A 23,222-nucleotide genomic window follows, 5' to 3' on the forward strand; every position below is an offset into this window, starting at 1 on the left:
TCCCTTTTCGAGATAAGATTTAGTGTGATAACTTCGATTTTTTTCCGTTAGGACACCTTTAAAACCTGTCTCGTCTCCCCGTCTCCTTTTGGGCCAGAGCTAGCAAGAAATGGTGAACGAACTCAAATGCGTTCCTGCATAGAAAGAGCTTAGCACGTGGCAGACAAGCTCAGGAAATTTCACTTGCAATCGTGGTTAATGCCACTTTTCGGGTAGGGTACACTAAGGAAAATTGAGGTCTGGTTGCCGTTCACTAGGCATTTTGGCCCCACCCCGCATGTCTTTTGCACTTAGGAGTGGTGGAGGCAAACCCAACCAGGAATCAGTGTGTAAGATCAGAACACCTGACTTGTCAGGAGGTAACTTGAACTTGTAAAGTGGCCTTCCTCACTTAAGACCTTGTGGAATATTAGTGTGAACGCTTATTAAGAAGCTAAATAGTCCCCAGCAGCCAAAATGGATTGCAGAAAATGTATTTCTTGCAGGAAAGGCTCACTCAGCAACTCTTTATTCATTTTCCTTGTAATTTGAACTTGTTCAGTTATCTGGTTTCCCAGGCTGAAACTAGAGGCAGCAAATTAGGGAAAGCCGTGGGTAGGCATCCAGATTGTAGCTAGTGAACACTGACAACCTATTAAAGGAGAAATTTCAAATTACATATATAGTGTTTAAAAAGTTTTTTTTTTAAATCCTTGTATATCCATCCAGGGCCCTTTTCAAAAAGGGGCATATGTCTCTCTACTAAATCCTAGTAATTGATGCTTATAATGAATACTAGAACCCATAATTGATTTCTGAAATAATGGTCTCAAAATGTGGAGTGAAGATTAAATTGCACAGTAGGTTTAAGAGGGTGCAGACACAGAGATGCTTTTTAGGGAAAATCATTCAAAAGTAAGTAAATTTTGGTGCTTAATTGATGTTTTGAAAATTTATGAGAATTATCCCTGTCCTAGTCTGGCTGGATAAATTATATTTGGTATATATTTGAATGTATTTGTGTCAGATTTTGTCTCCTGCCTGTAGGACCCTAAGAGGCAGACAACTCATTATAGCATAGAAGATGTAATTTGGATATAAAACGCTGGCTCTGCAGTATTTTGTGAAGTTTGTGTATTGTTGGTGACCTGGACCTTGTTGACGTGTTTTTCCTCTAGAATGTCTTATTCTCATACAGGTTATGTCTTGCAGAGAAGAAACTAATCCTGTCTTACAGTCATGATGTTTTTGTAGAAGCTGCTTTGATGTATAATGTATATTTTTGCTATATTTTCCTATCACTGTGACTGTGTGGGATTGAATAACTTTATAATAACAGTATTACAGGTATGTTCGTGTGAGAAGTGAGGTGTTAAACTTGTAGACTCTTTTTGGTCTAATAGGAAATTGTTTTAAATCCATTTTTCCCCCAGAGAGAAAAGTAATGCTCATCTTTTGTGGTTTATGAGGCCTTTTGGCTCCACCCCTGCCCAGCTCTGGTGTCTCAGTGGTAAAGAACTCACCTGTGATGCAGGCGACCCCGGAGACGAAGGTTCGATCCTTGGGCCAGGAAGATCCCTTGGAGAAGGAAATGGCAACCTCATTCCAGTATTCTTCCCAGCGAAATCCCATGGACCGAGAATGCTGGCAGTCTGCAGTCCATAGGGTGGCAAAGAGTCAGACACAACTGGGCAGGCACATTGCCCAGCTCTCGGCCCTCATCACTGTATTCCCCCTCACACTGAACCTTCTTTCAGTTCTTTGATCTTGAACCGTGCCACTAGGCTTTCTGCATAGGCTGTTTCCTTTGCCTGGTCACCACTTCCTCTCCCACTTCTATTTTCCTGGCTAAATCTTACTCTTTGGAAACCTAAGTTAGGTAACTTCTGCTACATGTAATTATAGGATCCTGTGAAGCCCGAAAATTAACTTGTAAAGCGTGTTGTTGAAATCACTCGTTTCCTGGGTTCCTTGGCTTTGTTTTAACCCTGGGGATTTTAGGATGTGTATCTGTTTTATTTGCCTAGAATATACCTGTACATCAAAAATGCTCCCATGAGGGATTTTCTGATGGTCCAGTGGTTAAGACTCCGCAATTGCAATGTATAGAGCACAGGTTCAATCCCTGGTTAGGGGACCAAGATCCCACGTGCTCCTCAGCCAAAAAATAAAATAAGATTTTTTAAAAAAGAGTGCTCCATGAGTATTTGTTGAGCAGAGGCAGTGAAAAGACTAATTAATCAATCAGAAATGGTGTAAACTGGGGTGGTTTCTGTCACCACAAATCTTAACTAAAGACAGTCCTGGTGGACATTATATTGGTTCAGAGAATATGATCATACCAGGTATGAGTTACTTTCACATGCAAATACTAATTCTTGTTTCTTGGTTCAGATAAGAAACTTTGAAATTCTCTTAGTGGCCAATCACAACTATATGAATCATAATTCACCTTTGTGGGGCACTATCTACATGCGTATTTTGAATTTGTATCTGCCATATTACAATTGTTCGTATGTAAATTTTTCCCTATAAGCAAGCCTTCATAAAATAATTTTTCTATTTCTGTTGGGGTTTCTAAAAGATTTTATATACAGAACATTGAGGTCCGTAGACTTAAGATTTAGAAATACTTGATTGAGCTCTGTGTATGTGTTAATCACTCAGTCATGTCCGACTCTGCGACTTCATGGACTGTAGCCTGCAAGGCTCCTCTGTCCATGGGATTCTCCAGGCGAGAATACTAGAGTGGGTTGCTGTTTCCTTCTCCAGGGGATCTTCCCAACCCAGGGATCAAACCCCAGTCTCCTGCATTGCAGGCGGATTCTTTACCATCGGAGCCACTGGGGAAGCACATGTTGAGCTCTGTTATGTGCATAATGCTGATGCCTTGGTCCCCGCAGAGATTGTTCATTAGTGACCTGTAACAACTTGCTTCCCTTAAACAGAAGCAGGCATCATAAATGAGAAAAAAAAATTTTTTGCATACTTTTTTCTTTTAATCTTTTTTTTTAATTTTAAAAAAGGAATTTTTTTTCACTTGAATTAATAACTGCATTAATTTCAGAATAAGTAGAAATGCTTACCAACTCAGATTTCTTTATGTTCAGATTGTTGGTTGGGTCAAGATCATTAGTTTCAGTTATATTCAAGGCACTTTGGTCATATCTAACAGAACTAGAATTAGACTAGCTCATGAAGAAAAAGGTCCTTGATGTGTGGAGGAGAGAAGGGAGTAGTATCCTATCACTAGCATTTTAGAGAATTTAAAGTAATAGTAAAATCATCTAAAAGTCTGTCTGCCTTTTTATTGTCACCATGATTCTAAACCAACAGTTCACTCCTTTTTGTCTGTACCCACCTTGGACCTTCCTACCACCTGGCCCTTGTTCAGTTCAGTTCAGTCTCTCAGTCGTGTCCGACTCTTTGCGACCCAATGGACTGCAGCACGCCAGACCTCCTTGTCCATCACCCAACTTCCAGAGCTTACTCAAACTCATGTCCATTGAGTTGGGATGCCATCCAACCATCTCATCCTCTGTCATTCCCTTCTCCCGCCTTCAATCTTTCCCAGCATCAGGGTCTTTTCAGATGAGTCAGTTCTTTGCATCACGTGGCCAGAGTATTGGAGTTTCAGCTTCAGCATCAGTCCTTCCAATGAATATTCAGGCCCCTGTTACGCCACTGAAAAAAAGTAATTTGTTTTAAAGCTATAGAACCCAAAGGCAGAGAGGATGGTTTGGTAACCCAAGAGACTACTGAGTGAAATTGGAAAGCTAGCAGAAATCCAACCAAGCAGCACATCTCAGTTTTCTCCCCTAGGCTATGTTCATCTCTGCACACAAAGTTTACCTTTCTCTAGTCCAGGGCTCCCAGTTTCACTTGTCAGTTCCAGCCCACTTGAGCTAGCATCTTTATTTTTTCCAAAAATATTTTTTTCGCTATGCCCGATCTCAGTTGTGGCATGTGGGTCTTTAGCTGAGGCATGTGGGATCTAGTTCCCCAACCAGGGTTCGAACCTGGGTACCTGGGGGGCGCAGTCTTAGCGGATGAACCACCAGAGAAGTTCCAGCATCTTTATCTTAATCCCAGATTTTAGGGTTGGAGGATCTGATTGGCCCAGCATGGAGCCAATGGTTCACTCATGGGCCAGTCAGCCACTGCCAAGGCAGTGTTATGTAATGGATGGTCATAACTATTGAGGCCCACACCTCACCACTGGGGGAAGTTCTCAGGAATGGATTGGAGAGCTGTGGGAAAAGGCATGTATGTGTGTGTATACAAACATCCACACGCATATGTATAGATATATACATGTGTATGTATATGAATTTTTAAATTATTGAATAATAACTTGCATATGGTTTAAAAAAAAGTGTTACAGTATAAAAAGAAGAGTAAGCATGTGCTGCTCTTCTCCCACTGAGGGTCCCACTTTTTTAACTTTCTGATTATAGTTCTTTTTTATTTTTGCATTGAGATATAAAATTCACCGTTTTAAAATGTACAGTTCAGCGGTTTTTAGTTTATTCATTATGAGTATGCAGCCATCAGCACATCATTACCGTTACCGCAGAAAGAAGTCCCGTATATGTTAGCAGTCACTCCCGATTGCCCCATCCTCCGTCCTCTTGCAACCACTCATTGACTTCTGTCCATGGTTTACCTATTCTGGACATTTCATATAAATGGAATCATGTAACTTATGGCCTCTCATGTCTGGTTTCTTTAACTTAGCATAATGTTATCAAGGTTCATCCATGTTGTAGCATGTGTCAGTACAACATTCCTTTCCATGACTGCAAATAGTACCCCACAGCATGAATATACCATGTTTTGCCTATCCATTTCTCCATAGGTGGACACTTGGCTATTGTAGATAGTGCTGCTATAAATACACACGGTTTTTGTGTGAATACATGTTTTCAGTTCTCTTGGGAATATGCCTCGGTGTATGATTGCTGGGCCATATAGTAATTTCATGTTAGAACTTTTGCCCAAAGTATCTGCACCATTGTACATTTCCACCAGCAAAGTATGAGGTTTCAAATTTCTCCAGTCCACTTCAACATTTGTTATGACCCGTTTTATTGATAATAGCCATCCTAATAGGGGTGAAGTGGTATCTCATGATTTCAATTTGCGTTACTGTAATGTAATAGTATATTGTATTGGTTCATATGCATATAAGCCTTTTGTATATCTCATTTGGAGAAATGCCTTTTCAAATTCTTTGCAGATTTTTATTTTTTGACCACACCATGCAGCTGCTTCCCAAATCTTAGTCCCTGACCAGAGATTGAACCCATGCCCTTGGCAGTGAAAGCCCAGAATCCTAACCATTGCACCTCCAGGGAATTCCCCTTTGCAGATTTTTAAATTGGGGTTTTGTCTTGTATTGTTGCATTATAAGGGTTCTTTATATATTCTGTATATTAGACCCTTATCAGATATATGTTTTAGAAATATTTTATCCTGTTCTATAAATTGCGTTTTTGCTTTCTTGATAACATCTTCTGATGCAGATTGTTAATTTTGATGATGTCCAATTTATTTTTCCTTTAGTTGCTTTTGGTACCATATTTAAGAAACCATTGTCTGATGCAAGGTCACAAAGATATATATCTGAATTCTTTCTTAGAATTTTGTAGTTTCAGCTCCTTACATTTAGGTCTTGGATCCATTTTGAATTAATTTTTGTGGATGGTGTGAGGTAGGGATTCAAGTTCATTCTGTTGCATGTGGACACCTAGTTATCACCGCGCCTTGTGTGTGTGTGTTTAACATTTACCGGTTTATTTTGAAGGATCTCATAACGTACGCAGATGCAGAGGAACGTAGGGCAAGGTCTGGTAGGGTCCCCTGTGGAAAGCTTCTGTCTCCATGGAACTTGGGCCTGCTACCTTTTCAGCATGTGGTTGCCTTCACCATCCTGGAAGCTCCCCAGCATTTTTTGTTGAAAAAGACTATTCTTTCGTCACTGATTAGGTTTGGCAGCTTTTTTTTTTTTTTAAAGGTGTGTGTGTGTGTGTGTGTGTGTGTGTGTGTGTGTTGACCCTAGATGTGTGTGTGTGTGTGTGTGTGTGTGTGTGTGTGTGTGTTGACCCTAGATGTATAGCTTTATTTCTGAACTCTCAATTCCATTCCATTGATCTGTATGTTTTCCCTTCTGCCAGTACTGTGTTGTCTTGATTACTGTACCTTTGTAGCAAGTTTTAAAATGATGAAGCATGAGTCCTTCAACTTTGTTGTTGTTCTTTTTTTAAAGATTGTTTTTACTCTTCAGAATCCCTTGTATTTCCATATGAATTTAGAATCTGTCTGTCATTGCTGCAAAAAAGGCACTTGGCATTATGGTGGGGATTGCATTGAATCTGTAGTGCATTTAGTTCTTTGGGTAATACAGAATAGTCAAGATTTCAGATTCTAAAGCCGAACTGCTTCTTAGTTATAGGGCCATACCCAGGGCATTTAGCTCTAATCATTTTTTAATACCTCCTTTCTTTATACTACAGAGTTATTTTCAGTAATAATGAAGTTATGTGCAGTGTTTAAGGTAATTACATATTTCAAATTCAATCTGCTGCTGCTAAGTCGCTTCAGTCGTGTCCGACTCTGTGCGACCCCATAGACGGCAGCCCACCAGGCTCCGCCGTCCCTGGGATTCTCCAGGCAAGAATACTGGAGTGGGTTGCCATTTCCTTCTCCAATGCATGAAAGTGAAAAGTGAAAGTGAAGTCGCATAGTCGTGTCTGACTCCTCGCGACCCCATGGACTACAGCCTACTAGGCTCCTCCGTCCATGGGATTTTCCAGGCAAGAGTACTGGAGTGGGGTGCCATTGCCTTCTCCGCAAATTCAATCTAGACATTGCTTTTCTCAACTTCTTCCTCACCCCTGCTCATTTTAGAATTTTTTTGTGGTTGATGAATTGTTATGATGATGTTGTTCCATGTTGGTACAGGTATCACACTTTAGATTTGAATAATCTTGTACTAATTGTATAATTAATTAATTTTTTGTATTAAGAATAACTTAAGTTTCTATAGACAAAAAAGCTCAACTGTTACTCAATAGTGTTCATACCTACTAAATAGTTTGAATTTTGGTCTTTTAGTTATAATTCAGTATAATAATACTTTATATAAACAGTTCAATTATAAATGAATTTTTGTAAAACTGAAACATCTGCAAAAGACACAAATTAGAAATCTTTCCACTGATGTTACTAACATTTTCTTGATTCATTCTTCACTGTAAAACAAATAGCTGTTTAAGAAGAATGTGCTGTGCTTAGTTGCTCAGTAATGTCTGACTCTTTGTGACCCCATGGACTGTAGCCCACCATGCTCCTCTGTCCATGGGGATTGTCGAGGCAAGAATACTGGAGTGGGTTGCCATGCCCTCCTCCAGGGGATCTTCCCAACCTAGGGATCGAACCCAGGTCTCCTGAATTGCAGGCGGATTCTTTACCATCTGAGCCACCAGGGAAGCTCATAAATACTGGAGTGAGTAGCCTATCCCTATCTTTGCAACCCAGGAATCAACCGGGTTCTCCCGCATTGCAGGTGGATTCTTTACCAGCTGAGCTACCAGGGAGGCAAGCCCTTAAGAAGAGTACATTTCAAATTCAGTAAAATTTTCACTTATGAGCAAAATTTGCACCTACTGCACCTCTCACTTCATACTATTTCACTGTTTAAAATGTTAAACACAAAAAGTTGTTCAAGTTGTCCCATGGAAGATAGAATTGAAGTAATTCAAGTTCTCCTTCATCTTTACAATCACTGGGTTATTGTTTGTTGAAAGTCTTTCATATACCTGTAGGACTCTAGAGTACCACAGGGCTTGGGGGGTGCTAACTTCTGTAACCAAGTTTGGACTGTTCTGTACCACTTAGAGGGCTTCCCAGGTGGCTCAGTGGTAAAGAATCTGTCTGCCAATGCAGGAGATGCAGGTTTAATCCCTCAGTTGGGAAGATCCCCTGGAGAAGGAAATGGCTACCCACTCTAGTATTCTTGTCTGGAAAATTTCTATGGGCAGAGGACCCTGGCAGGCTATAGTCCCTGGGGTTGCAAAGAGTCGACCATGACTGAGCATCCAAGCACGTACCACTTAGAAATGTACTGTCCAGACAAATGCATGTGGCTGAGTCTGTGTTGGGAGCTAAGTACGTAACAGAGGATGAGATGGTTAGATAGCCTCACTAACTCAGTACATGAATTTTGAGCAAACTCTGGGAGATTGTAAAGGACAGAGGAGCCGTCCGTGGGATCACACAGAGTCAGACACAACTTAGTGACTGAACAACAGCAACAGAATGTAACAGGTTCTGTGGGATTACAAAGAGTCAGACACAACTTAGTGACTGAACAACAGCAACAAAATGTAACAGGTTCTTCAAATAAACTTCTATGTAGAATGCGATATTTATTAAAGGGTAATTAGTAAAAATGTACTAATTGCAGCCCTATGGACTGTAGGCCCTCCAGGCTCCTCTGTCCATGGACTTCTCCAGGCAAGAATACTGGAGCGGGCAGCCATTCCCTTCTCCATGGGATCTTCCCGACCCAGGGATCGAATTCGGGTCTCCTGCATCGTGGACAGATTCTTTACCGTCTGAGCCACCAGGGAAGTCTGTATTAAAACTCAGCAGTAGTCACAATTGTTTAGGATTTATACCACCAAAAGATATTCAAAGGAAAAATATTTTATCACTGATATTGTTTAGAATGGTTAATTCATAGTGATGGTTAGAAGTGGAATGGATTTTAGTTGGTTTTACTATTTTTAAATTCTCTGCAGGAAAGGTATCTCCTATTGCTAGCGCTTAGGCTAGACCACTCCTACCACTTCTGTAGTAGATCACTGCTTGACCCCTCCTACTTCCTAACCTTGAGTGTGAACATGTCAATTAACCTTTCTTTACCTCAATTTTATCATCTGTGAAATGGGAACAATAAGGGAATCCTTTTTTTTTTTTCCCATGTCCTCTTCCAGGGGATCTTCCTGGCTCAGGGATTGAACCCGCGTCTCTATGTCTCCTGCATTGGCAGGCAGGTTCTTTATCACTAGTGCCACCTGGGAAGCCCTTGTATGAAACTGCCAAACTGTGTTCCAAAGTTGCTGTACTATTTTGAAAGAGCAGATACCATTAGAGAACGTGTGAAAGAATAATACAGACAGGAAAAGAATAATACAGCTCTACAGATATAAATTCAACAAGGTGGATGAAATAGACCAATTCTTTAAAAAATACACTATTAATTTCCTCTTTCTGCTGTAATAAATTACCACAAATTTAATTGCTTAAAACAAAATAAATTTGTTTTTTATTGTAATGTGGTTGGTTTACAATGTTGTGTTAATTTCTGCTGTGTAGGAAAGTGATTCAGTTATATATATAATATATATATTCTTTTTAGTATTCTTTTCCATTATGATTTGTCACAGGATACTATATCTTTTTGAACTATAGTTTTGTCCCAGTATAGCCCAGGAGTGGGATTCCTGGTTCATGTGGCAACTCTAATTTTTAGTTTTTTTTAAAAACTTCCATACCGTTTTCCATAGTGGCTACACCAACTTAACATTCCCACCAACAGTGTAAGAGGGCTCCCTTTTCTCCACACTCTCTCCAGTGTTTGTTATACAGATTTATTGTCTTATGGTTCTGGAGGCCAGAAGTCTGATGTGGGTCTCACTGGGGTAAAATCAAGTTGTCCATAGGTCTGCCTTCCTCTCTGCAGCTTCTAGAGGAGACTGTTTCCTCGCCGTTTTTTACTGCTGATAGAGTTTGGCTAATTTCTTGTGTTGGGGCCCCCTTCAGTCTTCAAAGTCAGCAACAGCAGGTCAAGTTCTTGAATCTTAGTTCTCCTCCCAATCTGTATATGCAGTATATAATCAAACTGAAATTTAAACATCAAAATATAATCTGATAGAAGTTTCAGCAGTCGTTTTCAGGTGTTCCTCAGAATTACTTAGAAATGTTGAGAATCTAGAGTAATCAAGACAAAAGCAAAGATGAAGAACATGACTGCCTAATTTTGAGACTCGCTATCAGGCTATGTTGATTAAGACTATATGGTATTGGCATAAGGATAGAAACCTCTTACCAGTTTAACAGAATACGGTAACATAAAAACAGGAGTTGAGTTTGACAGTAGTATCACAGCAATTTACTTACTTATTTAAAAAATCTCATCTGTTGCTGCTGAGGGCCAACGAAAAGACTTTCCCCAATTACGGCATCTATTTCTCATCAGTGATGGACTTGGAATCATGCAAGTTTGCTAATTCTATAGGAGGAAAGATTAACAGTGTATGAGTTAAGCTCTTCATCTTTGACCATGGTTTTGTGGCATATGTTGAGTGAGTGGTTATTTTTTTGCATGTTTTCTCTTTGGTAATTGTGTGACAGTTAATTGTTACTCTGTTTGCCAAAGCAATTTACCAGTAGAAAGTAGTTTAAATGATGCTGGAACAAATAGAAAGCTTTCTGGAAAAAAAAGAGCCTTGATGTCTATGTCACACTAGAAACAAAAACATTAATTTGATATATGATACATATTAAAAAGATTGACAAGACCAAGTATTGAGGCAGAACATTGGACCTCTCATAGGCTGTTGGTGAGAGGGTAAAAGTGTGTCTGTCTTTTGTTCCTCAGTTCCTCTGACCACTTAAACTAGGGCAAGAGAATGCAGGGGTGCCCACGTTCAGATGGCCAGGAATTCATGAGAAATATGATAGTGATAGGTATGTGCTCAGCAGGATTCTTGGTTGCCTGTGGCCCAACTCGATTCTGCTTAAACCAAGAAAGATGACCCTGTCGTTTCCAGTAACAGTTCCTGAGTGGGCTAATGTCTGGCTCGACTACAGCCAAATACTTCAAACTGTCTCTGTAGAAATCAGCCTGTCTACTTCACTTTCCCTTGGCATGGCTTCGTTTTCAGACAGACCTTGGTCACTGTGGCCACAGGCAGCTGTGGGGTTTGTTGGACCCAGCTACTAAGCCTTATACCTGGGGTTGTGCTTGACTGAGGCACCCCTAACCTGATCATCCGAACTACCGTGAGGCCTCAGTCAGGTCCGCCCCAGCGCTGAGAGTGAGGGTGCTGTGGTTCCTCCTCAGAAGAGGCACTGTCACTAGAAGAAGGGGAAATGGGTGCTAGTCTTGCGAAACAGCCTATGTTTCTCTCTGTTTTGTCTGTTTAATGTTTATTTCTCTGACTCCAGTAGCTGTGTCCCAGGCCCTTGATAGAGCCTGGGATTGTAAAGGTGAATTGTTTATGAACACAGAGCAGATCTGTAGCCTGCCACTGAAAACTCTGCAGTGTGTTTGGTCTCATCTTCCTTTTGTTCATTAGCTTTGTTCTTTTCCAGCCACTTTGTGCTCGTGTATTTGAATTGCTGGTATATCTATCCTTGTCCTTGGCTTACTGTTACTGTTCCTTCCCCCAGAATGCCCTGTGTCTGCAATATGCCCACCCCTCATACCTCAACATGGTTCCGTTCTGCCCCTTTCCCAGGCCTGGCTCAAACACCACCTCTTTCAGAAGCCCCCTCTGAGATATTTTGACCTTCATTATTTTCTCCACTTTGCTTTTGCCTGTTATTATGCCCATAGCTTATCTTAGCTCTCATGTGCTTGCGTGCACCTCCAAGAGATCTTCCCATCCCAGGGATCAAACCCACGTCTCCTGCATTGGCAGGAGGATTCTTTACCACAGAGCCACCTGGGAAGCCCTGTCTTAGCTCTAAGTTCCTTCAATTCTAAGGATCCTGATAGCACCTGGCAGAGTGCTGGGCATACAGTAGGCTTAATACATAATGGGTAGTTATTGTACTCCTGAGAATTTTGGAATTCTCTGTTGCAGTCCTTAAATTGTCCAGCAATACCGGATGTTTTGTTTAACATTTCATAACATGTAAGTTACTTCAAGGTAACTTGCCGCTTCCTAGTCACTCTGATGTAGCTTCATCACCTGTGATGCGGTGTATTCAACCTTCTTACACAGATGCAGTCAGAATGGTAGTGTTGGCGGTCATGTCTGTTTGTAGGTCTTTTCTTTAAACATCTATTTTGACTAGAAGCAGAAATACCCAGTCTAGTCCCCCCACACACACCCCATTCAGTGATCATTTATTGGCATGCCTTCAGTAGAGCAGTGCTTCTCAAATTTCAGTGTGCATCAGAATCACCTAGAGGGTATTTTAAAGCATGAGTTGCTAGGCCTCACGTCCAGAGTTTCTCATTCAGTAGTTCTGGGATGGGCTAAAGAATTGCCTTGCTAACAACTGCTCAGGTGGTGCTAGTGCTGCTGGTCTGGGAAGCTACACTTTGAGGACCAGTTTACTAGTAGGAGATTGAACCCTTGGGGGCTTTGCTGTAGCTCAGTTGATAAAGAATCCATCTGCAATGCAGGAGACCCGGATTGAGAAGATGCCCTGGAGAAGGAAATAGCAACCCACTCCAGTATTCTTCCCTGGGAAATCCCATGGATAGAGGAGCCTGGCGGCCTACAGTCCATGGGGTTGCAAAGAGATGGACATGACAAGCGACTAACATACACACCCAAGGATTTAACCCTCATTGCAGTCGGAATCACTGAAGCCACTCTCACCTCCACGAGTGCTTTTTAATAACTGTCCTTTGCAACAGTTAGAACTGGACATGGAACAACAGACTGGTTCCAGATAGGAAAAGGAGTACGTCAAGGCTGTATATTGTCACCCTGCTTATTTAACTTATATGCAGAGGACATCATGAGAAACGCTGGGCTGGAAGAAACACAAGCTGGAGTCAAGATTGCCGGGAGAAATATCAATAACCTCAGATATGCAGATGACACCACCCTTATGGCAGAAAGTGAAGAAGAACTAAAGAGCCTCTTGATGAAAGTGAAAGAGGAGAGTGAAAAAGTTGGCTTAAAGCTCAACGTTCAGGAAACTAAGATCATGGCATCTGGTCCCATCACTTCGTGGGAAATAGATGGGGAAACAATGTCAGACTTTATTTTTTTGGGCTCCTAAATCAATGCTGATGGTGACTGCAGCCATGAAATTAAAAGACGCTTACTCCTTGGAAGGAGGGTTATGGCCAACCTAGATAGCATATTTAAAAGCAGAGACATTACTTTGCCAACAAAGGTCCGTCTAGTCAAGGCTATGGTTTTTCGAGTGGTCATGTATGGATGTGAGAGTTGGACGGTGAAGAAAGTTGAGCGCCGAAGAATTGATGCTTTTGAACTGTGGTGTTGGAGAAGACTCTTGAGAGTCCCTTGGACTGCAAGGAGATCCAATCAATCCATCCTAAAGGAGATCAATCCTGGTTGTTCATTGGAAGGACTGATGTTGAAGCTGAAACTCCAATACTTCGGCCACCTCATGCGAAGAGTTGACTCATTGGAAAAGACCCTAATGTTGGGTAGGATTGGGGGCAGGAGGAGAAGGGGACAACAGAGGATGAGATGGTTGGATGGCATCACTGACTCGATGGACATGGGTTTGGGTGGACTCCGGGAGTTGGTGATGGACGGAGAGGCCTGGCGTGCTGCAATTCATGGAGTCACAAAGAGTCGGACACAACTGAGCGACTGAACTGAACTGAACTGAACTTTGCTCAGTTAAGTGAAAGCATTAGGAATCTCTGCTACAGCAGGTGTTAGCAGGATCTTATGAGTGTTTCTAACAGAATCAGCTGTATAACAAAGACAAAATTCCTTTACACCACATTTCCATAGCACTTGTGTGATGTAGATGGTATCCATGCATTGTTGGAAGTATTGACCAGCTCGGGTTAGGTAGTTCTAATTCATGAAAACATGCATATATATATTCCTGGAATTTTTTTTCTTTGATGATTCACTTTTTTGATAATTCGGAAATTATGGGATTTGGCCAATCCCATAATTTTTCAAAATCTGGTTTCTAATCTTTAATATGACATTAAAAACAAGTTTCTCTTATTTTGCAATCATCATTGCAAGAGGCTTGCTGAATCTTGGGAGCAGGGCAAGTTTCATGAAAATTACTTGTTTGGTCCTGAGGTATGTCCTGTAGAGTGCTTACTAGAGGAGAGGGGGGAAAGTGACTACTATGGAGAACTTGGCTGTCACTTTAACTGGGTGGTGAAAATTAACGTCATGCATGAAAAGATGAACATCTCCTGTCTAAATGAAGCACGTACAACCTACAAAGACACCGCGTGCTTATGTAGCACTCTGACTGGTAACGTGTAACTGCACTCTACGCATAAGGAAACATCAGACAGACCCAGTGAGGAACATTCTGTTTTTTTATAATGGGTTTGTATTTTCATTATCAGTGTCATAAAAGATAAAGATTGAGGAACTGTTCCAGAATTTAAAAAAGATTAAAAGAAAAAATAGCTGAAAGCAGCATGTGATCCTAAACTGGATCTGTACTGAAGTGGAAAAAGTACAATAAACAATGGTGTTGGGTCGGGAGACAAGTTGGAATATGGGTGGTAGACTCGATAAAAAGTATGGTATCGATTTTGAATTTCCTGAGATTGATCGCAAGTACCGTGGTTATGTAAGATAATCTCCTTATTCCTAGGAAACACACTGTACTATTTAAGTGAAAGTCGCTCTTTCGTGTTCGACTCTGTGCTGCTCCATGGACTGAATTCCATGGAATTCTCCAGGCCAGAATACTGGAGTAGGCAGGCTCCCGCCTCTCTAGGGGATCTTCCCAACTCAGGGATTGAACCCAGGTCTCATGCATTGCAGGCGGGTTCTTTACCAGCTGAGCCACCAGGGAAGCCCAAGTACTATTTAAAGGTAAAAATAAATGATGTGTGTGTAATGTAAGCTCAGGTGAGAAAAATGTGGGAGAGGGCGAGAGAGCAAGCAAATAATAAAGTAAATGGGGGTGAGGGTACAGGTGTTCTTTGTAATTTTTGTTGTGACTTTTTGGAAGTTGGAAATTATTCCCAAATAGTTTAAAAAAAAAAAGAACATGCTCTCCTTTTCATTTCAGGGTAATTGTAAAAATTTTTTAAATCTGTATAAAAATGTTTTCAAGGAGCAGAGTGCTTTTCAGGTGATGGTTCCTGTGCTGCTTTGTCTGGGGGCCTCATGTCTCACTTTGGAGGAGCTCTCAGGAGATTGTTAGCACCTGAGAGCCTGCAGGGGCTCGGCTTCACCCCGATTGTAGTAGCCAGCCCCCCACCCCAACCCGGCAGCTTCTGCTGTCTTGTGCAGTGCTTCCAATAAGGCACCCTAAAATAATGTGTCAGCAGTCTTTTATTATAGATTGTACTTTCAGCTTTGAAAAGTATATTTTTCTTTCAGCTCAAAATGGAGTTAATCCTGACTGGGAGAAGAAAGTAATAGAATATTTTAAGGAAAAGCTGAAGGAGAATAATGCTCCTAAATGGGTAAGCTTATTATTGCTGTTTGCTGGGGGTGGGTGGGCAGGCGAGGGTTGGGCAGACTTCCAATTTCTCACAGTAGTGATACACATATAGCTTAAAAATATATAAATTAACATGTACCACCCTCTGCTTTAAGTGCACATGTATTGAAAGATTTTGGTCTCTTGCAACTTAAATTCAAGCAAATAAATGCTTCTATACTGGCACCTCTAGGTGGCAGTAACTGACCATGAAAAAAAAAGGTAGTTGTGAGAGCTTCGATGATCTTTTATTACCTTCATTTTAAAGAATTACTTGTAGGAGTTGTAAGAGAAGAGCTTAACAAACAAAGCAAATGCCTTTCTGCTAAGTGGAAAGTGTTCTGAAGGAAAAGCATCCTTTGACATTATAATCAAATGTCATCATACGAACTGAACTTGCAAGAATGCGGAAAGGACTTTTGTTCAGCAGTTGTGTTGTTCGTTGAAATCATTTGGCTCCCTGATAGGGCTTGATTTTGTATGTGGGATGGTGGGTGGGTAGGTGGGGAATGGCAGTTTGTCTGGATATGTATGTGTATGTGCTTAACATTTTACGCACAGACTATTTTGACTTGATTGTTTTCCTTTAAGGTACCATCACTGAATGAAGTTCCTCTTCATTATTTGAAACCTAACAGTTTTGTGAAGTTTCGTTGCATGGTTCAGGATATGTTTGACCCTGAATTTTACATGGGAGTTTATGAAACTGTTAACCGAAACACAAAAGCACGTGTATGTATTGCTTTTTTCTTGAAACTTAGTGTTTACAATTAGTAGGATTAGCTTTGTCCTTGTGTTGTCTATGGCAGTTTTGATTCTGATATGTTGATATAATACTGTTATTTTTTGTTTTGATCATAGGTTCTTCATTTTGGAAAATACAGAGATGTAGCAGAGTGTGGGGTATGTATACTTAAAATATATAAAAAACTTTTTAATGAGCATTTTCTCCTGGGCAGGGAATATTATTTTCCTTTGGTTGATCATAAATTTACTTATCTTATATATAAGTTAGTTCTAAGAAGTCAGGGGAAATGTTTTGTTTATTTGCCTTTTTCTTGAGTTTCTCTGATAGGATTTTTTTTTGATCTTCTAAAAATGTCCTAGAAGGTGGAATATTGCAAATGACAAAGTTAATTCCTTTCTTTTCCTAATATCTATATACTTGCTTTTAAAAGTTACTTACAATAAGTTCTTTTAAAATGAAAAGTAGAAGAAAAATAAAAGAATATTACTTTAGGGCTTTGCATATGCTTAATTTTTTTATACCTTTTTTTTTTTTGGCCATGCTGCACAGCATGTGGTATCTTATTTCCCTGACCAGGGATCAAAGCCATATCTCCTACATTGGCAGCAAGGAGTCCTAACCCCTGAACTGCCGGGGAAGCCCCTACATGTGCTTAATTAAATTTGATTAAATCCTGCCATCTTTTCCTGGGAAGAAAAAAGTAAACTTAAGTCTTCTTTGATAAAAGGAAGTAATAGAAACTTTCCTACCTATCAATAATGGGAAAGGGAAGAAGAAAGAAGACAAAATCCTGGAATAAATATTCTAGCTCAGCAGGCTGATCTGTATGGAAGAATGGCCCTAATTAGGAAGGTTTCTGTAGAGAAAGAAATATAACTTCCTACACTTATTTAGAGTAATGGACTTGTGAAAGATGAATTCGTTTAATCTTTTGATGACCTCCAGGTCTCCCAGTGTCTTTTTTCTTTTAAGGGTGTTTCCATGACATTAATACATTGTTGTGCTGAGCCTAATGAATCAACTTTATAAATGTTTCCTGCATTCCTGTTTATGGAGCCCTAAGTTATATTAGGCTGATAAATTAATACACGATTTTTCCTCTAGTACACGATAATGCAGTGTCTCTCTAACTCAGTAATCTCAGCATCTGGAAATAGGAAAATAAAATAGATGAGGGTGTCCATCTGTGATACTCCTAAAGGCAAAGAGTTTGTGCTGTGTTTCTGAAGAGTCATAAGTAAGAACACCATACCAGGAAAAGGGGACTTTGGCCCTGGAAAGAAAGAAACAAACAAACAAAGCCCACTTTGCTTGTACATATCATCTCAGACTCAATTGATGTCTCTGGAATTCTTTCTTTCTTTTCTTTCTTTGTTTTTCTTTTACAAGATAGAATATAGATTTTGTTTACTTATAAGGGATTTTTTTTGTACTGTAAAAGTAATATGAGTGTGTTGAAATAATTTCTTTTTAATATTACATCTTGGGTCCTCTACCTGTCTTTACTTAAGACTTTCTAAGTATATTTGAAACAGAGAATATGCCTTTTCTAAGGAATAATATCTGATTTTTAAATCTCATCTCAGAACAACCTCATAAGTATTTCATTAAATTCCTATTTGGTAGGCTAATGCTGATAGCATGCCTGTGAGAGAGACAGTGGGATTACCATGAGTGTTGTCTTTGAAAAAATTTTAACAAAATAATGTGTTTATTTTAAGGATTTAATTTTGTAACCTAGGGTATTGTGTATTTTGGATTTGAAGGAAGGTGCAATATTAATTGGGCTTCCCTGGTGGCTCCGACAGGAAAGAATCCGCCTGCAGTGCAGGAGACCTGCGTTCGATCCTTAGGTCGGGAAGATCCCCTGGAGGAGGGCATGGCAACCCACTCCAGTATTCTTGCCTGGAGAATCCCATGGACCGAGGAGCCTGGCGGGCTACGGTCCGTGGGGTCGCAGAGTCAGACACAGCTGAGCAAGAGTTTGTGCTGTGTTGCTGAAGGTTCGTAAGTAAGAGCACCATACCAGGAAAAGGGGACTTTGGCCCTGGAAGGAAAGAAAGAAACAGAACCCACCTTGTTTATACATACCATCTCAGGCTGTACACACGGCATTGATGATTGCGTTTGAAGTGATTTTATGTCAGTTTTTTTTTTCAAAAATGATAGTTTGGATTTAGTAGTTGCTTGTTAATTAACTATTCAATATGAAGTATTTACTGTGATTTTATAAACAACCTGAAAACACGGTTGCTACTTTTTTTAAGTTTTTTAATAAAATTATTAAAAGAAAATTTTGTGAACATCACAGCCTCAGCAAGAAGTTGATTTAAACTCTCCACGAACTACTACTTTGGAGAGACAGACATTCTACTGTGTTCCAGTGCCCGGAGAATCTACGTGGGTAAAAGAAATATCCTTTATCTGAACCTTCTTATGTGTTGCATGCTTCCTGATAATTTCCTTAATTGAAGAGACCACAATTCACTTTTTTTTTTTTAAACTTAGTCTTTTTACCTCAATGAAGTTAGCTGGAAAAAATAACTTTTTTATTCTTTTTTTTTTTTTAATGAGGTGTAGTTTGTTTACAATAGTGTATTAATTTCAGGTACAACATAATGATTCAAAAATTTTGGTAGATTTTACTTCATATTTACTATAAAATATTGCTTATATTTGTGGTGCTATGCAATATATCCTAGTAGCTTATTTTTTGTATACATCAGCCTTCTTTTAAAAAAAAATTTTTATTTTAACCAAGCTACCAAAGTAGAAGTAGTCGTTTATTAGTCATAGAGGTAGCATAATTTTAGGATATTCCCCAGTTCATGGAAATCTTTCTTTAACCCTTCATTTAACGCCTATGTTAATGCCAACCAAGCTCGAGTCAGCCCTTCAACTTCTTACACTCCCAGCCGTCACAAGAGGAGCTATGAAGATGACGAAGATATGGATCTGCAGCCCAATAAACAGAAAGACCAGCATATGGGTGCCAGACAAGCAGGTGGTGTGTGCCATCCCGCTTTCTGGAGACTTCTGCTCCCCTGCAGGGGATTCATATTCAGAACTGATAGTTCTATAATGTAGCTGTAGATTCAGGAGCTGGCAGTGATTTGACAGCTTTGCTTTCAGGTTTACCAGAATTATAGACAGTTCTGAGAGCTTTAACAGTTCCTCTCTGGCTGGTCTGTGCTTTTAATGAGCGGTTCGGCATCACTTGGAAGTGGCTCCTCTGCTGTCAGGTGTTCAGGTCTCAAGTCGGGAAGCTAGAAGAGGGCTTTTGTGTTTCTTCATATTTATTTTTTATCTCAGCCTTTAAGTAATATGAAAGCATAGTACTCTACTCTAAAAATGACTTATTTGTATCTGAAAACATCCTTTCTTATTTTCTTTTTGGAATAATGATGCTCTAACTTAGACTGAGCACATTGAAGGAAAAACGTGAAGTTTTGGTACTCTGGATTACTTATTCCTAAACTTTAAAGCAAATAACCCTTAGAATAGTCACAGTTCTATTTGTTCTATTTAAAGTAGGTTTGTAGTAGTTTATGTATTAAAATACAATTAAAACGCAAGTAATTCTGATTATTCAAGGAAACCAAAAGTTGAAATTTTCTAAGAGAGTTTCAGAATTGGTATATATCTATTGATTTGCCAATCACAGTTTTTATAAGCAGTGAATTCCTTCATATGGCAGGTAGATAAGGTTGTCTTTATTTCTCCTTTTATGTCCTGTCACTTCTTAATGTCCTGTCACTTCTTAAAGGCAGAGGAGGTAAAACAAATTAGTTAATTTAATCTGAAAAGTGGGTTGAGAGAGCAAATATAAGAATCAGTGGTAAACAAAGATTTACTACTGAGTTTTTTCATTTAACCATATATTATTCTACGTTGTAAGTTCATATTACTGTATGTATTTAAGCTAAGGCATATTTTAGTATTTTTAAAATTGGAATGTTTTATACCAAATATATACAAATGTAATAGTATTCTTTCTTTTTCTCTACTCACTCCCAAATGTTTATTAAAATTAATGGTGCATCATAATGATAATCTAAATACATATTAGAATCCAGGACATATGGTAATTCTTTCTTAACATTTAAGCTATGGATGCTTCTTTCTATCTCTTGCCCCTTTTGTTTGTCATACTTCAGGGCTTTTGAATACGTTTGAGTGCATTAGTTATGTGAAGCTGTACCTTGTTTGTGTCTTCCCTTGTGTTTCAAACGGTAAAGAATCCGCCTGCTACAGGAGACCTGGGTTCAGTCCCTGGGTTGGGAAGATCTCCTGGAGAAGGGAATGGCAACCCACTCCAGTATTACTGCCAGGAGAATTCCACGGACAGAGGAGCCTTGAGGGCTACAGTTCATGGGGTCACAAAGAGTCGGACACAACTGAGCAACTAACATTTAACCTTGTTTGTTGGTTTCTAGGCAATCTATCAGACTGTGTGTGTATATATATACATATATATATGTATATGTGTGTATATATTAAACTGTTTTGGAGATAAGTATAGATTCACATACTTCCCTGGTGGCTTAGACAGTAAAGCGTCTGCCTACAATGAGGGAAACCCAGGTTCAGTCCCTGGGTTGGGAAGATCTCCTGGAGAAGGAAATGGCAACCTACTCCAGTATTCTTGCCTGGAAAATCCCATGGACAGAGGAGCCTGGTAGGCTACAGTCAGTCCGTGGGGTCGCAAAGAGTCAGACACGACTGAGCGACTTCACTTCACTTCTTCATAGATTCACATGCACTTACAGAAAAAATAATACAGAGAGATCCCCGTATATCCTTGATGCAGTTTCAAGTAGGTCAACATCTTATATAAATATAACATCTTGCATAATTATAGTAGAATATCATAACTAGGAAATGGATATTGATATGGTCCATAGATCTTCAGAATTCACATTTTTACATGCACTTATTTTTGTGCATTAGTTTGTGCAGTTTCATCACATATGTAGATTCATGTGACCACTACCACAGGCAGGATACAGAACAATTCATTACCTGGATCTCTTATGTTGCCCTTTTATAATCATAATCATATCTACCTCTCCTGCCTCTCTGCCTCCCCTCTGACAACTACTAATTTGTTCTTCATCCCTATAATTTTGTCATTTATGAATGTTATATAAAAGGAATCATACAGTATATAGACTTTATAGAGTAGCTTTTGTCATTCAGCATAATTTCTTTGAGGTCTGTCCAAGTTGTTGCTTATATCAATAGCTTATTCTTTTTATTGCTGAGCAGTATAGTGTGGTATGGCAAGCTATATTTTAATTCTAACTAGTTACCAGTCCTAAATTGTAACTACTTTAGGGATACAGGCTATCTTTAAATGATCTTTGTAGCCCCAACAATTAGTCTGATTCCTGGTACATAGTGGAAGTTAATAGTTGTTTGGTAAATAAGTTTATTGCTATGTGATTTTATTCTGCTTAGTAAGAAAGAAATATATTCTACCAAAATGTTTTTGTTGTCTGTAGACCAATTTACTCGTTGGGTCAAAGACGTTAAATAACCCTATTAAATATTAACTTTTTAAGTTACTTCTAGGAGATTTGACGGCATAGGGGGGAATCTGTTGCTGTTTTATTGCAAGGGAAAGCGATCACACTTCCAGATCTTTGTAATCTTTGTTCCCTTTATAGGTCAAAAGGGCTTCTAGTGTGGGTTACTTCTTTAAAACGGGAACAACTTGAAGTTGGCAAGCTCAGAAACATTTCAGTCAAACGCAAAAGGCTGTTTAGGAATGTTCTTTATCTCCAGGAAGCCTTCGAAATGACGATGTGCAATGCTATCCCTTTGAATTTAGGGAATGTTGGTGGTCTTCAGTGGTGTGGCGAGCCAAAACGTTTAGAAACTGAAGCTTCTTCTGGACAACAGCTGAGCTCCCTAAACCTCTCTTCTCCTTTTGATCTGAATTTTCCATTGCCAGGAGAGAAGGGTCCTGCATGCCTCGTGAAGGTAAGAAAGTCTTTGACGGGTCTGATGCTGACAAAGATGTGCTAAGTGTCTCAGAAATTAAAACAGGAAAGTCTTAGCATTTGTGTTAGCGAGTTTTCTCTTGCTGCTGTAACAAATCGCCACAAATTTATGGGGCTTAAAATAACAACCAATCCATCCTAAAGGAGATCAGTCCTGGGTGTTCATTGGAAGGACTGATGTTGAAGCTGAAACTCCAATACTTTGACCACCTCATGCGAAGAGTTGACTCATTGGAAAAGACCCTGATCCTGGGAAGGATTGGGGGCAGGAGGAGAAGGGGACGACAGAGGATGAGATGGTTGGATGGCATCACCGACTCGATGGACATGGGTTTGGGTGGATTCCGGGAGTTGGTGATGGACAGGGAGGCCTGGCATGCTGCGATTCATGGGGCCGCAAAGAGTCGGACACGACTGAGCGACTGAACTGAAAATAACAAAATTTATCAGCTTAAGAGGCTTTAGGCCAGAAGTCCAATGTGAATCTCACTGGGGATAAAATAAAAGTGGCTGCAAGACTGGTTCCTCTCTGGAGACTCAGGGGCAATCTCTCTTCTAGCCTTTTCCAGCTTCTAGAGGCTTGTGACTCCTTCCTCCATCTTCCAGGGCAGCGGTAATACAGCCAGCCCTTTGACCATTTTTTTTATAGTCTCATCTCCCTCTGGCCATAGGTAGGAAGGATTCTCTAATTTTAAGGACATGAGTAATTAGATCGAGCCCACTCATGCAGTCCAGAGTAATCTCCCCATCTTAAGGTCCTTTAATTTATATAAGTCCCTTTTACACGTAAGGTAGCATATTCAAGGATTCCAGTGAGATGTGGATACGTGTATGGCCGGGAGGGGGCATTATTTTATCTACCACAGCACTGTCTTCTTTTTAAAAAATGAATATTTCAAATAGAGGTGAAACAGCATTTAAATTAATGTCTATATTCCTCCTGTATGATTTCTAACTTACTAATTTCTGCTTTATTTTCACCATTCTTTTCTTATCAACTAGATTTAGAATAAGGTAGAAGAAAATCTGTTAACAGTTTGTTCCCTATCTTGCTGATCCTGGTTTTTTAA

At 39.8% G+C, this 23,222-nt stretch overlaps 1 protein-coding gene across 4 annotated transcripts in view; it reads left to right on the forward strand.

Moving 5' to 3' along the window:
- MCMBP (minichromosome maintenance complex binding protein) overlaps positions 1–23,222 on the forward strand; it is a 38,037-nt gene that overhangs the window by 860 nt on the left and 13,955 nt on the right. For 2 of the 4 annotated variants that reach the window (XM_081535996.1, XM_081536007.1), the window contains exons 2-7: positions 15,297–15,382; positions 15,991–16,131; positions 16,261–16,302; positions 18,459–18,560; positions 19,007–19,154; positions 21,981–22,132. In XM_081535996.1, coding sequence (XP_081392122.1) covers positions 15,297–15,382; positions 15,991–16,131; positions 16,261–16,302; positions 18,459–18,560; positions 19,007–19,154; positions 21,981–22,132 — 671 coding nt within the window. The remainder of the gene's footprint in view (positions 1–15,296; positions 15,383–15,990; positions 16,132–16,260; positions 16,303–18,458; positions 18,561–19,006; positions 19,155–21,980; positions 22,133–23,222) is intronic. The other 2 variants (XM_081536003.1, XM_081536014.1) reach the window with 1 other exon arrangement.

The sequence above is a fragment of the Giraffa tippelskirchi genome, chromosome 2 (assembly GCF_054371585.1).
Source record: "Giraffa tippelskirchi isolate mGirTip1 chromosome 2, T2T-mGirTip1v1.2.pri, whole genome shotgun sequence".
NCBI lineage: Eukaryota > Metazoa > Chordata > Mammalia > Artiodactyla > Giraffidae > Giraffa > Giraffa tippelskirchi.